General features: G+C 44.6%; 1 protein-coding gene across 2 annotated transcripts in view; it reads left to right on the forward strand.

The window, feature by feature from the left end:
* Window positions 1–11,860, forward strand: part of LOC109866813 (ankyrin repeat and BTB/POZ domain-containing protein BTBD11-B-like) — a 106,445-nt gene extending 94,585 nt beyond the window's left edge. The window contains exons 11-17 of one of the 2 annotated variants that reach the window (XM_020455658.2): window positions 1,032–1,210; window positions 2,890–2,995; window positions 3,192–3,294; window positions 7,870–7,951; window positions 8,162–8,230; window positions 9,457–9,570; window positions 10,188–11,860. In XM_020455658.2, the coding sequence (XP_020311247.1) occupies window positions 1,032–1,210; window positions 2,890–2,995; window positions 3,192–3,294; window positions 7,870–7,951; window positions 8,162–8,230; window positions 9,457–9,570; window positions 10,188–10,397 (863 nt within the window). In that variant the 3' untranslated portion in view covers window positions 10,398–11,860. The remainder of the gene's footprint in view (window positions 1–1,031; window positions 1,211–2,889; window positions 2,996–3,191; window positions 3,295–7,869; window positions 7,952–8,161; window positions 8,231–9,456; window positions 9,571–10,187) is intronic. The other variant, XM_031801916.1, reaches the window with a different exon arrangement.
* Window positions 11,861–14,100: the final 2,240 nt, after the last annotated feature.

Below are 14,100 nucleotides of genomic sequence, written 5' to 3' on the forward strand. Positions count from 1 at the left end.
GAATGAAATTTGATTAATCAGCTGTGTTTGCTAGGGATGGAGAAAAGGTGTGGCACCAATCAGGCCTCGAGGACTGGAGTTGTCCACACCTGATCTACAGTATATAGTATAGTTCAGTGGTGGCTGGTGGCACTTTAAATCAGAGGACAGGTTAATGGCTGGAATGGACTAAATGGAATGGTATCAAATGCATGGTTTCCATGGTTTCCATGAGTTTGATACCATTCCATTAATTCAATTCCAAACATTACTATGAGCTGTCCTTCCATCACCAGCCTCCTCTGGTATAGAGGCTCAATAACCAAGACCAGATTAGTAACATGTTGAGATGCAAACTGCATGTCTGTGGACTTGCAACAGGGAACAATATATAGACGTTCACCTCATCAACCATGGACTTAGTTTCAGGTCAACTGCATATTTGTAAACAACATGTACTTTCTTTAGGTCTTCACAATGCAGTAATTACAGTATAGATATGCGCAGCCTTTTGTCAGTATAATAGATATACATTCAGGTCTGACCTATACATTGTAATCTAAGAGATCCATATTGCCGTGGCCATTCCTTGCATTCCAGTCACATGAAGCAAACTGTAGATGTTCTGCCTGTGTTGTTGTTGTTGTTGTTGTTTTCCCAATGGAATGAAAGCCAGCTGTTTGTGTAACAACCTTGTGTTTTTTTTTCCATTTGTCTCCTCATTCCACTAAGGTCTGTTAGTGGGTTCTCACCGTATAATATTTATTGTAGTTTTGTTGACAAGATATATTGCTGGCAATATTAACAATGGAAATCAGTGTAAGCAGGCGGGGGGGGTGGGACATTCTAGCTAATGAGATGGCAGATTTACATTTGAACAACAGGCACAACTCTGATATAGAGTGTTTTTTCTCAAAGTTGGCGGGATGTCAAGTGTGTGTGTAGATGTAAACATCTCTGGGTGTGTAGATGTAAACATCTCTGTGTGTGTAGATGTAAACATCTCTGTGTGTGTAGATGTAAACATCTCTGTGTGTGTGTATGTGTCTCAGGGGTCCCCTGGACGCTGCACACCTGGCTGGAGTCTCTGCGGACGTGTTTCCTGCAGCATCGGAGACCACTGATCCAGGGCCTGCTCAAGGAGTTCAGCTGTATTGAGGAGGAGGAGTACACACAGGAGCTCATCACCCACGGCCTGCCACTCTTGTTTCAGATCCTACGAGCCAGCAAGGTGACTGGATGTCATGACCTGTATTCAAAAAGTGTCTCAGACAATTGCTGATCTAGGATCAGGTCCCCCATCTTATTCATTATAATCTTAAAGGCAAAATGTATTCTAGATCTGAGTTGGGCACACATCTAACTTACTACATTCAGCTTTTTTCCATATCCACATCCCACTTTCTTCAACTTTCAACTGTATTGGTTGCATTGGGAAATTGGTCACATACAAAATAAACGTAGAGACATGCTTTACACAATGTGAAGCATGTTGTCAGATCCCAACATCCCACATCCATATCTGTCTCTTTTTTCTCTCCTGACAGTGAAGAAAATCATGTCTTCTTTCTGCTTCACAACCATACCCTTAAGAAGGAATCTATGGACGTTCTTATTCCCCTTTATAGAAACATGGCCTACTCGCTTGGCTCAGTCTCCTCTGCATTCCTGTGAGCCCTGGTCAACAGAAGTACACTAAATAGAGAATAGGCTAACATGTGGAACATGACCCATTTGTCTTATTGTGATTATATAATGCAGCCCTCTCTCCACACTGACTGGCGGAACCCCCCAGGCCCAATCCATTTCAATTAGTGCATTGATTTATGATTTATGCCCTCCGCTTCTAAATTGTACCCATTCTTCAAACCCCACCCATCTCTCTTTATCCCCTCAAGATTCACTGCAGCATTACATCCAACATAATACCTCAATAATATATTAGAACAGTTCAATGCCTTTTCTTATATATCAACTAACTGTTGGCCTGTCATGTAGTTGCGTTTGTGCATTATTGCTGAGAGGGAGCAGATGAACACTCACATGCACACCCACGCATGCACACACACACACACACACACACACACACACACACACACACACACACACACACACACACACACACACACACACACACACACACACACACACACACACACACACAAACACACAAACATACACATACACAGACAAACGTACAAACACACAAAGCCCCCACCACACACCACCCTCTCCTGTCCCATTCCAGCAGCTGCCCTCGTCCCTGTCAGGGTTGATCTATGGCAGAGGCAGTGATACCTACTCTATGAGACGCCAGGGACCCCCGTCACTGTTTGTCCTGTCATATCCCCGCTAATGATGTGTGACTTCAAGGTAGAGAACGTTCATCTTCCTCTAGCCAGACTGTGTGTGTAACAGTCTATTTACACCTCCTTGTTTAACACACACACACAAAGGGCAGACTGATGCACAACAGAGAGTAACACTGTATTTTTTCATGTTCAGGATGTGATATGAGAAATGTGGACTTATTCTATAAAGGGGACAAGTTGTTATGGTCTCCATACTGGTGTGGCACACAATACATTATAGCAGCAGTTACTGCAAAATGAGTGCTTTATTCAGCCTATCAACAAGTGTGGATCTGTTACGCTGGGTTCTCTGTGGTCTGCAGATGTTATTTTTCATCCTTCTGAAAGCAACACTCGATAATCTACTCACTGATTGACTGTGAACACTGGTGCTTGTTAAATCAGCAGCCTTTGTAACTTGACCGACTGGGCAATGTGGAAGTGAATGTGGTAGTAGATACCTGTATCTGCCTTTATCTATATTGTGTGTATGGAGTGTATAAAACCCGTCTGATATCTAACTCCCCTGTGTTCCCTCTCCCCATCTGCGATGTTCCAGAATGAGGTGATCAGCCAGCAGCTGTCTCTGATCTTCACCCAGTGCTACGGGCCGTACCCCATCCCCAAACTCTCCGAGATCAAGAGGAAACAGACCTCACGCCTGGGTGAGCAGGAGAAGAAGGATTAGGTCTTATTGCTTAGTAGTAAAAGTTTGATTTCTGCTATGGAGCACGTCGTACATAACACTGCACTGATTCACATCAGCATAGACAAATGCTCCATTTAGTGTCCAAAGATTGTCAAAAACTAGAAATTCAGAATTGAGTTGAAATAAATTAGGTTGATGAATCTGCCTTCCAGATCCTCATTTCCTAAACAACCAGGAGATGTCAGATGTGACCTTCTTGGTGGAGGGGAAGCCATTCTACGCCCACAAAGTCCTGCTCTTCACCGCCTCTGGCAGGTCAGAACACTTCTGTCTCTCTGTCTCTCTGTCTCTCTCTCTCTCTCTCTAAATTCCTCCTTAACAATCTGCAAGCAAGTGAGGGCAACTACCCACACATAACTCCTGTCCCCAACTATTCTTACATAACTCCTGTTCCCAACTACCCTGACATAACTCCTGTCCCCAACTACCCATACATAACTCCTGTCCCCAACTACCCATACATAACTCCTGTCCCCAACTACCCTTACATAACTCCTGTCCCCAACTACCCCTACATAACTCCTGTCCCCAACTATTCTTACATAACTCCTGTTCCCAACTACCCTTACATAACTCCTGTCCCCAACTATTCTTACATAACTCCTGTTCCCAACTACCCTGACATAACTCCTGTCCCCAACTACCCATACATAACTCCTGTCCCCAACTACCCATACATAACTCCTGTCCCCAACTACCCTTACATAACTCCTGTCCCCAACTACCCATACATAACTCCTGTCCCCAACTACCCATACATAACTCCTGTCCCCAACTACCCATACATAACTCCTGTCCCCAACTACCCCTACATAACTCCTGTCCCCAACTATTCTTACATAACTCCTGTTCCCAACTACCCTTACATAACTCCTGTCCCCAACTATTCTTACATAACTCCTGTTCCCAACTACCCATACATAACTCCTGTCCCCAACTACCCTTACATAACTCCTGTCCCCAACTACCCATACATAACTCCTGTTCCCAACTACCCTTACATAACTCCTGTCCCCAACTACCCTTACATAACTCCTGTCCCCAACTACCCATACATAACTCCTGTCCCCAACTACCCTTACATAACTCCTGTCCCCAACTACCCATACATAACTCCTGTCCCCAACTACCCTTACATAACTCCTGTCCCCAACTACCTATACATAACTCCTGTCCCCAACTACCCTTACATAACTCCTGTCCCCAACTACCCTTACATAACTCCTGTCCCCAACTACCCTTACATAACTCCTGTCCCCAACTACCCTTACATAACTCCTGTCCCCAACTACCTATACATAACTCCTGTCCCCAACTACCCTTACATAACTCCTGTCCCCAACTACCCTTACATAACTCCTGTCCCCAACTACCTATACATAACTCCTGTCCCCAACTACCCTTACATAACTCCTGTCCCCAACTACCCTTACATAACTCCTGTCCCCAACTACCTATACATAACTCCTGTCCCCAACTACCCTTACATAACTCCTGTCCCCAACTACCCTTACATAACTCCTGTCCCCAACTACCTATACACAACTCCTGTCCCCAACTACCCATACATAACTCCTGTCCCCAACTACCTATACATAACTCCTGTCCCCAACTACCCTTACATAACTCCTGTCCCCAACTACCCATACATAACTCCTGTCCCCAACTACCTATACATAACTCCTGTCCCCAACTACCTATACATAACTCCTGTCCCCAACTACCTATACATATCTCCTGTCCCCAACTACCTATACATAACTCCTGTCCCCAACTACCTATACATAACTCCTGTCCCCAACTACCTATACATAACTCCTGTCCCCAACTACCTATACATAACTCCTGTCCCCAACTACCCTTACATAACTCCTGTCTCAATCAATCAAATGTATTTATCAAGCCTTTTTTTTACATCAGCAGATGTCACAAATTGCTGTACAGAAACCCAGCCTAAAACCCCAAACCACAAGCAATACAGATGCAGAAACAGGGTGGCTCGGAAAAAGTCCCTAGAAAGGCAGGAACCTAGGAAGAAACCTAGAGAGGAACCAGGCTCTGATAGGTGGCCAGTCCTCTTCAGGCTGTGCCGGTTGGAGATTATAACATTACATGGCCATTAAGGCCAGAGGAGGAGAGATGGGAGAATTAGGGGGAACATATTTAAGTTCACACAGGACACCAGATAGGACAAGAGAATTACACCAGATAGGACAAGAGAATTACACCAGATAGGACAAGAGAATTACACCAGATAGGACAAGAGAATTACACCAGATAGGACAAGAGAATTACACCAGATAGGACAAGAGAATTACACCAGATAGGACAAGAGAATTACACCAGATAGGACAAGAGAATTACACCAGATAGGACAAGAGAATTACACCAGATAGGACAAGAGAATTACACCAGATAGGACAAGAGAATTACACCAGATAGGACAATAGAATTACACCAGATAGGACAAGAGAATTACACCAGATAGGACAAGAGAATTACACCAGATAGGACAAGAGAATTACACCAGATAGGACAAGAGAATTACACCAGATAGGACAAGAGAATTACACCAGATAGGACAAGAGAATTACACCAGATAGGACAAGAGAATTACACCAGATAGGACAAGAGAATTACACCAGATAGAACAAGAGAATTACACCAGATAGGACAAGAGAATTACACCAGATAGGACAAGAGAATTACACCAGATAGGACAAGAGAATTACACCAGATAGGACAAGAGAATTACACCAGATAGAACAAGAGAATTACACCAGATAGAACAAGAGAATTACACCAGATAGGACAAGAGAATTACACCAGATAGGACAAGAGAATTACACCAGATAGGACAAGAGAATTACACCAGATAGAACAAGAGAATTACACCAGATAGAACAAGAGAATTACACCAGATAGAACAAGAGAATTACACCAGATAGGACAAGAGAATTACACCAGATAGAACAAGAGAATTACACCAGATAGGACAAGAGAATTACACCAGATAGGACAAGAGAATTACACCAGATAGAACAGATTGACCCTAGCCCCCCGGCACTGTGAAGAGACACACAAAGGTACAGAGATACGCATACATTGTGATATTGTTGTATGGTGGTATTAAACATGTTGTATTGTAGATATGTAGTGGTGTAATAATGTTATATGATGTCCTGTTTTATATGGAAGTGCTTTAATATGTTTGGACCCCAGGAAGAGAATCCTGGGGGGGATCCTTAATAAATACAAAATACTATTGCGGCATAGATACTGGAGGCTGAGACTGTGGCCCTGTCCGACAATACTCCCGGACAGGGCTAACCAGGCAGGATATAACTCCACCCACTTTGCCCCCACACCACTAGAGGGATATGAACAGACCACCAACTTACTACCCTGAGACAAGGCTGAGTATAGCCCACAAAGATTTCCTCCACCTGAGGGGGCGCAAAACTGGACAGGAAGATCACGTTAGTGACTCGAGATGAGTCTTCAGTAAAGACTTAAAGGTCGAGACCGAGTCTGCGTCTCACACATGGATAGGCAGACCATTCTATAAAAACTGAGCTTGATAGGAGAAAGCCCTGCCTCCAGCTGTTTGGTTAGAAATTCTAAAGACAGTAAGAAGGCCTGCGTCTTGTGACTGTAGCGAACGTGTAGGTATGTGCGGCAGGACCAAATCGGAATGATACTGTAGGTAGGAGCAAGCCCATGCAATAGCAGTAAAACCTTGAAATCATCCCTAGGCTTAACAGGAAGCCAGTGTAGAGGCTAGCACTGGAGTAATATGATAACATTTTGGGGTTGTAGTCAAGAGCTAACAGCTGTGTTTAGCACTAACAGAAGTTTATTAAGCGCTTTATCCAGGTAGCCAGAGAGTAGAGCATTGCAGTAATGTAATCTAAAAGTGACAAAAGCATGGATTACTTTTTCAGAATAATTTTTGGACAAAACGTTTCAGTTTTTTGCAACGTTATGAAGATGGGAAAAGCTGCCCATAAAATATTCTTGATATGTTCAGCAAAAGAGAGATCAGGGTCCAGAATAATGCAGAGGTCCTTATTTGAGACGACTGTACAACCATCAAGATTAATTGTCAGATCAAACTGCAGATCTCTTTGTTTCTATTTGGGACCTAGAACTAGGATCTCTGTTTTGTCTGAGTTTCAAAGTAATACATTTGCCGCCATTCACTTCCTTATGTCTGAAACACAGGCTTCCAGGGTAGGCAATTTTGGTGCCTTCCTCGCCTTTCCTTCCAGTTCTCTGCTGCCAATGACTGGAACGAATTGCAAAAATCTCTGAATCTGGAGTCTTTTATCTCTCTCTCTCTAACTTTAAGCATCAGCTGTCAGAGCAGCTTACCGATCACTATACCTGTACACAGCCAATCTGTAAATAGCACACCTGACTACCTCATCCCCATATTATTACTTACCCTCTTGCTCTTTTGCACCCCAGTATCTCTACTTGCACATCATCATCTGCACATATATCACTCCAGTATTAATGCTAAGTTGTAATTATTTTCGGCTCTATGGCCTATTTATTGCCAACCTCCCTACTCTTCTACATTTGCACACAATGTACATAGATGTTTCTATTTTTATTTTATTTTGTGTTATTGACTGTACGTTTGTTTATGTGTAACTCTGTGTTGTTGTTTTTGTTGCACTACTTTGCTTTATTTTGGCCAGGTCGCAGTTGTAAATGAGAACTTGTTCTCAACTGGCCTACCTGGTTAAATAAAGGTGAAATAAAAAAACACAAAAATAAATCTATTTTTTGTTCTCTCTCTGTCTTTCTTTCTCTCTGCTTAAGGTTTAAGTCTCTACTGGCGAACAGACCAGCTGCTGAAAACACATGTATTGAAATCAGCCACGTCAAATACAACATATTCCTGGTGCGTTCATAGAGAAAATAACTTTTCTGTTTTTCCCTTACAATCTAATCAAATTGATACATGAATCAGACAACAGTGTGATACATTTTCAAAGGGGAATGTTCATACAAAAAATACCCATATTATTTCCCATGACAGTGTAAATCCATTGGTAGGTTTGTTGTGTTGTGTGAATGTTGTGTAAACGTCAGTTAATTCGTACTGTTACAGCTGGTGATGCAATACCTCTACTGTGGTGGGACGGAGCATCTGCACATCAGAAACACAGAGGTTATGGAGGTAAGACTGTTAGTCCATTTGCCACGTTGTCAGTTGAGTCATGTTTTCTAAGATGCAATAAGACTTAGACCAATATACAGCTTGTTGAGAGAATGCCAAGAGTGTGCAAAGCTGTCACCGAGGCAAAGGATGGCTACTTTGAAGAATATAAATATAAAATATATTCTGATTTGTTTAACACTTTTTTGGTTACTACATGATTCCATATGTGTTATTTCATAGTTTTGATGTCTTCACTATTATTATACAATGTAGAAAATAGTCAAAATAAAGAAAAACCCTTGAATGAGTGGGTGTGTCCAAACTTTTGACTGGTACTGTAGATATATGCATCCGTGTTCATAACCAAATCAAAATCAAATCAAATGTATTTATATAGCCCTTCATACATCAGCTGATATCTCAAAGTGCTGTACAGAAACCCAGCCTAAAACCCTAAACAGCAAGCAATGCAGGTGTAGAAGCACGGTGGCTAGGAAAAACTCCCGAGAAAGGCCAAAACCTAGGAAGAAACCTAGAGAGGAACCAGGCTATGTGGGGTGGCCAGTCCTCTTCTGGCTGTGCCGGGTGGAGATTATAACAGAACATGGCCAAGATGTTCAAATGTTCATAAATGACCAGCATGGTCCAATAATAATAAGGCAGAACAGTTGAAACTGGAGCAGCAGCACGGCCAGGTGGACTGGGGACAGCAAGGAGTCATCATGTCAGGTAGTCCTGAGGCATGGTCCTAGGGCTCAGGTCCTCAGAGAGAGAGAGAATGAGAGAGAGCACACTTAAATTCACACATGACACCGAATAGGACAGGAGAAGTACTCAAGATATAACTGACCCTAGCCCCCCGACACATAAACTACTGCAGCATAAATACTGGAGGCTGAGACAGGAGGGGTCAGGAGACACTGTGGCCCCATCCGAGGACACCCCCGGACAGGACCAAACAGGAAGGATATAACCCCACCAACTTTGCCAAAGCACAGCCCCCACACCACTAGAGCCCCCATAACCAATACAATTTAGATACTTCCTGATACAAGGTGGGCAGTCCCAGTTAGTGAAGAGCAGTATTACAGTCCAACAACATGTACTACTTAACCATAATAGGGTCATGTTACCAGCCTGGTGACTGGGCCGAGATCTGTGTCATTGTGACCATACAGCAGGATTAGGCAGCCTAAATAGATCTGGTGCCGGGCTACAATTGTCTTCTTTTCTGGTGTGTGCAGCTGCTGTCAGCGGCCAAGTTCTTCCAGCTGGAGGCGCTGCAGAGGCACTGTGAGATCATCTGCTCTAAGAACATCAACACAGAAACCTGTGTGGAGATCTACAGCCACACCAAGGTGAGGGGGTCGAGTTGAGAATGTGTCGTACAGCAGTACGGTGTGGGGGTCTGCTTGTGTATGTCTACTATCTATTCATGCACGTGTGTATGAGGCCGTGGGTGTGAGTTTGTGTGTGTGTGATCATGTGTAAACATATTTGCCTGTGCTTGCCTTCCTACTTGATGTTTGTGCCGTTTGCAGTATGCGCTGTAGGAATGCATGCAAATAAACATGTTTGATACAATTAGTTTGTGCAGCACTGATGAGGGCATAGAAGCCGAAACGTATGCTCCTTTTACAATACAAAATGTTTAATACCACCATACAACAATATCACAATGTATGCGTATGCATGTCTCTGTACCTTTGTGTGTGTCCTTCTACACCTTGCACTTTAACCTTTTGTATTCTTTTGAGCATGGATTAAAGTAAGTATATTATTTAAACATCTCTGCCTCCTTGAGTTATTCCTTTGTCATGGTTTGAGTGTGTGTAACTTTTGAACTCTACTGATACACAGATTCCTCACGCAGTGTGTGTGTGCTTGCTTGTGTGCATGAACAAAAATGCATAGGTTTGGCATCCAACTCAAGCTAGACAACACTCAACTGATCTCAAACCTTCTGCTCCATCAGTTCCTGGATGTCCCAGATTTGGCTGTCTACATCGAGGGCTACTTCCTGAAAAACATGGTGGTGCTGATTGAGCTGGAGCCCTTCAAAACACTGCTGTACGACACGCCTCCAGACAGTCCCGCCACCGATGTACTCCTGGACCTGGAGAAGACCCTGGGCATCCGCATCCAGTCCATCCACCTGTCCTCCTCCAAGGGCTCCATTGTCTGATTGGTTGATTTATTGAGCTGCTAATGGGACTGGAACTGTCTGTCTGTCACCATTGACCCCATAGCTGTACTGAACCACACTCAACAGTGACACTTTTAAATTGCTTGCTGTGCTAACACGCCATTGCCATTCTCCTGCAGCCTACTGAGCTTTGGGCCGAGCACTTAGGCAAATGGACAGCGCTGGAACCCCAGAAATTGTGAAAAGGAGATTTTCATAGGGCTGAAGTAAAGCTGACTCATCACAGCAATAGTGGGACTAAATCGCTGAGATGCAGTGAGGAATGTGTGTGTGTGTGTGTGTGTGTCTGGAATCATTCGTAAAGCCCCAGTCAACATTACTTCGCTCCTTGACATTAGTCTCCAGACTGCAGTCAGACCTGCCATTACTCCACGTGTCTACTGGGCAGAATCATTGTTGGTACTTTTCTCAGCATGGTTCTGCAATCCTACATAGCTTTATAGTCTATTTATAACTGGGCCTAGCCAAACTTAACATAAGAGCAGACCTGAGTTCAATATTATTTGAAATAAAATACTTTTAGCATTTGCTCTAGTCTGCCCGGGGTGTCAGATTGGTGCAGTTTGCACTTTTGTGACTATTCTATTGGTTCCATTGTGCCAGGCAAGCTCAATCACGCCTAGATAAAGTATTTAACATTATTTCAAATAGTATTTTAACCCTGGTCTGCTACATGTAAGAGTGATATGTGGATATACTGTATGTCATGTGGTAGTATGTTTTAAGGGAGTCATGCAAAGGAGAGAGGTATTGGGAAATTCTTCAAGCTACGTTTGGGAAAGCTGGAGAACAGAAAACACATTTCCTTCCTTCATCCGCTGTTAGAACTGTGTAAATATTGTGAATAAAACAGAGCTTTGGCTCCTCTTGTAAGTTAATGTATATATCCTACAGATGTTTCTTCTTCTCATGCGTCTACTCATTGGATATGGCTTTATAAAATGTTGTTCTTTTCAATGTGTTATCGTTCTGTATGTTTCAAGTTGCATGTCATGAGAATGACTGTTTTGCTTGTGTTCAGTTTGGTTTAAGAGTGGCATGAGACTTTAAGAGAGGAAGCAGGAACGGTATTGAGGAGCGATATTGTCAGCATGTGTCTCTAAATGTGTAGACCTGTACTGGTGTCTTCATTTCAGGAGAGAACGGTTATGGGCCTGTATTCAAAAAGCGTCTCTGAGTGGGAGTGCTGATCTAGAATCAGGTCCCCCTGTCTATGATCACATTCATTATGATCTAAAAGGATAAAACTGATCCAGCACGCCTACTCTGAGACACTTCATGGATAGAGGCCTAGTTCAAAAGATGATCAGGGTCTATCCTAAACCGGAGAAGCGTCATCTGTTGTGTTTTCCAGACATTGTGAAACTACATGTAAATGTGTGACTTAATATCCGTTTCCTCCATAAAGATTAATATAAAGAATGATATGAATCCTCCCTAGATATCAACTGGTTTTCTTGTCTCGAACAACAATCTCAATGATTTTTCCACTGTGAAACCTTAGTAAATGGTCTCCAGTTGTTGTTGGGACCTATGGATTTACCCTCTGGTGTTCTGTCATTAGCTGGATCCCTCATGGCGGAAGGTTTGGGAGTGGTCATGTGACATCACACACTTCACAAGCTGTACTACAGAGAATAAATTACCTTTAGGTTGGATCCCAATTGTCCACCCTTCTCCCAAAGTGTGCACTTGCATACTTCCAGTCATGGATTTCACAGTGGTGGAAACTCCCTTCAGCCAATAGTTACACCAATCCAACTGTTTTAAATCCATGACAGGGAGTGTTCAAGTGCGGTCGGAAAAACAGGGAGAAGGTTGGAAAATCAGGATGTAGCCTTAGACTACAATCCTGACAACGTTGTCTAGCTGCTAGGGAAAGGGGGATACGTAGTCACTTGTACAATGGAATGCATTCAACTGAAATGATTCTTCTGCATTTAACCCAACCCCTCTGAATCAGAGATGTGCAGAGGGCTGCCTTAATCAACGTCATCGGCACCCGGGGAGCATTTGTTGTTGGAGGTTAACTGCCTTGCTGTCTGTCTGTCTGCCTGCCTGCCTGCCTGCCTGTCTGTCTGTCTGCATGCCTGTCTGTCTGTCTGTGTACTGTGGTAGCAGCTAAGTGGGCCTGGCTTGCCAAACAACATGATGAATCACAATCAAATCATTACTCCTGATAGGAATAAGATGAATGATCTGGGGGGTTTTCTACACGCCAGGTTAGTTTGCTCTGGGTTTTTTCTACACGCCAGGTTAGTTTGCTCTGGGATTTTTCTACACGCCAGGTTAGTTTGCTCTGGGTTTTTTTTCTACACGCCAGGTTAGTTTGCTCTGGGATTTTTCTACGCGCCAGGTTAGTTTGCTCTGGGTTTTTTTTCTACACGCCAGGTTAGTTTGCTCTGGGGGTTTTTTCTACACGCCAGGTTAGTTTGCTCTGGGGGTTTTTCTACACGCCAGGTTAGTTTGCTCTGGGCGCCAGTTTAGTTTGCTCAGTTTTTTTTTTCTATACGCCAGGTTAGTTTGCTCTGGGGGGGTTTTCTACACGCCAGGTTGGTTTGCTCTGGGGGGGTTTTCTACACTCCAGGTTAGTTTGCTCTGTTTTTTTTCTACACGCCAGGTTGTTTGCTCTGGGGGGGGGTTTCTACATGCCAGTTTAGTTTGCTCTGGGGGGGTTTTCTACACGCCAGGTTAGTTTGCTCTGAGGGGGTTTTCTACATGCCGGGTTAGTTTGCTCTGGGGGGGTTTTCTACACGCCAGGTTAGTTTGCTCTGGGGGGGTTTTCTACACGCCAGGTTAGTTTGCTCTGGGGGTTTTTTCTACACGCCAGGTTAGTTTGCTCTGGGGGGGTTTTCTACACGCCAGGTTATTTGCTCTGGGGGGGTTTTCTACACGCCAGGTTAGTTTGCTCTGGGGGGGGGGTTTCTACACGCCAGTTTAGTTTGCTCTGGGGGGGGTTTTCTACACGCCAGGTTAGTTTGCTCTGGGGGGGTTTTCTACACGCCAGGTTAGTTTGCTCTGGGGGGTTTTACACTGGAAGCTCCTGGCTGGTTGATGGCTGGTTGACGGCTCTGGCAGCTCCTGGCTGACTGACGTGGACCCCACTTCACCATAGTTTTTGTCCGCCTCCTCAACCGCCCCCTTGGCCTCTTATGAGCGGCGACCCTCGCCACGGGTCCCGAATGGACGGGAGATTCCGGCAGCGCCGGACAGGCAGAAGACTACCGGCAGCGCCGGACAGGCGGGAGACTCCGGAGTGAAGGACGGCTCTGGCAGCTCCTGGCTGACTGACGGCCCTGGCAGCTCCTGTCTGGCTGACGGCTCTGGAAGCTCCTGGCTGGTTGACGGCTCTGGCAGCTCCTGGCTGACTGACGGCTCTGGCAGCTCTGTCCAGCGCTGCCGGAATCTCCCGTCCATTCGGGACCCGTGGTGAGGGTCCCCAGTCCGAGGTCGGCGGCGAGGGTCGCCGCTCATAAGAGGCCATGGGGGCGGTTGAGGAGGCAGACAAAAACTATGGTGAAGTGGGGTCCACGTCCCGCGCCAGAGCCGCCACCGCGGACAGACACCCACCCAGACCCTCCCCTATAGGTTCAGATTTTTGCAGCCGGAGTCCTCACCTTTGGGGGGGGGGGGGGGGTACTGTCACATTCTGACCATAGTTCTGTTATTTTATTCTTTGTTT

This window comes from Oncorhynchus kisutch, linkage group LG22, assembly GCF_002021735.2.
Source record: "Oncorhynchus kisutch isolate 150728-3 linkage group LG22, Okis_V2, whole genome shotgun sequence".
In the NCBI taxonomy this organism is placed as follows: Eukaryota; Metazoa; Chordata; class Actinopteri; order Salmoniformes; family Salmonidae; genus Oncorhynchus; species Oncorhynchus kisutch.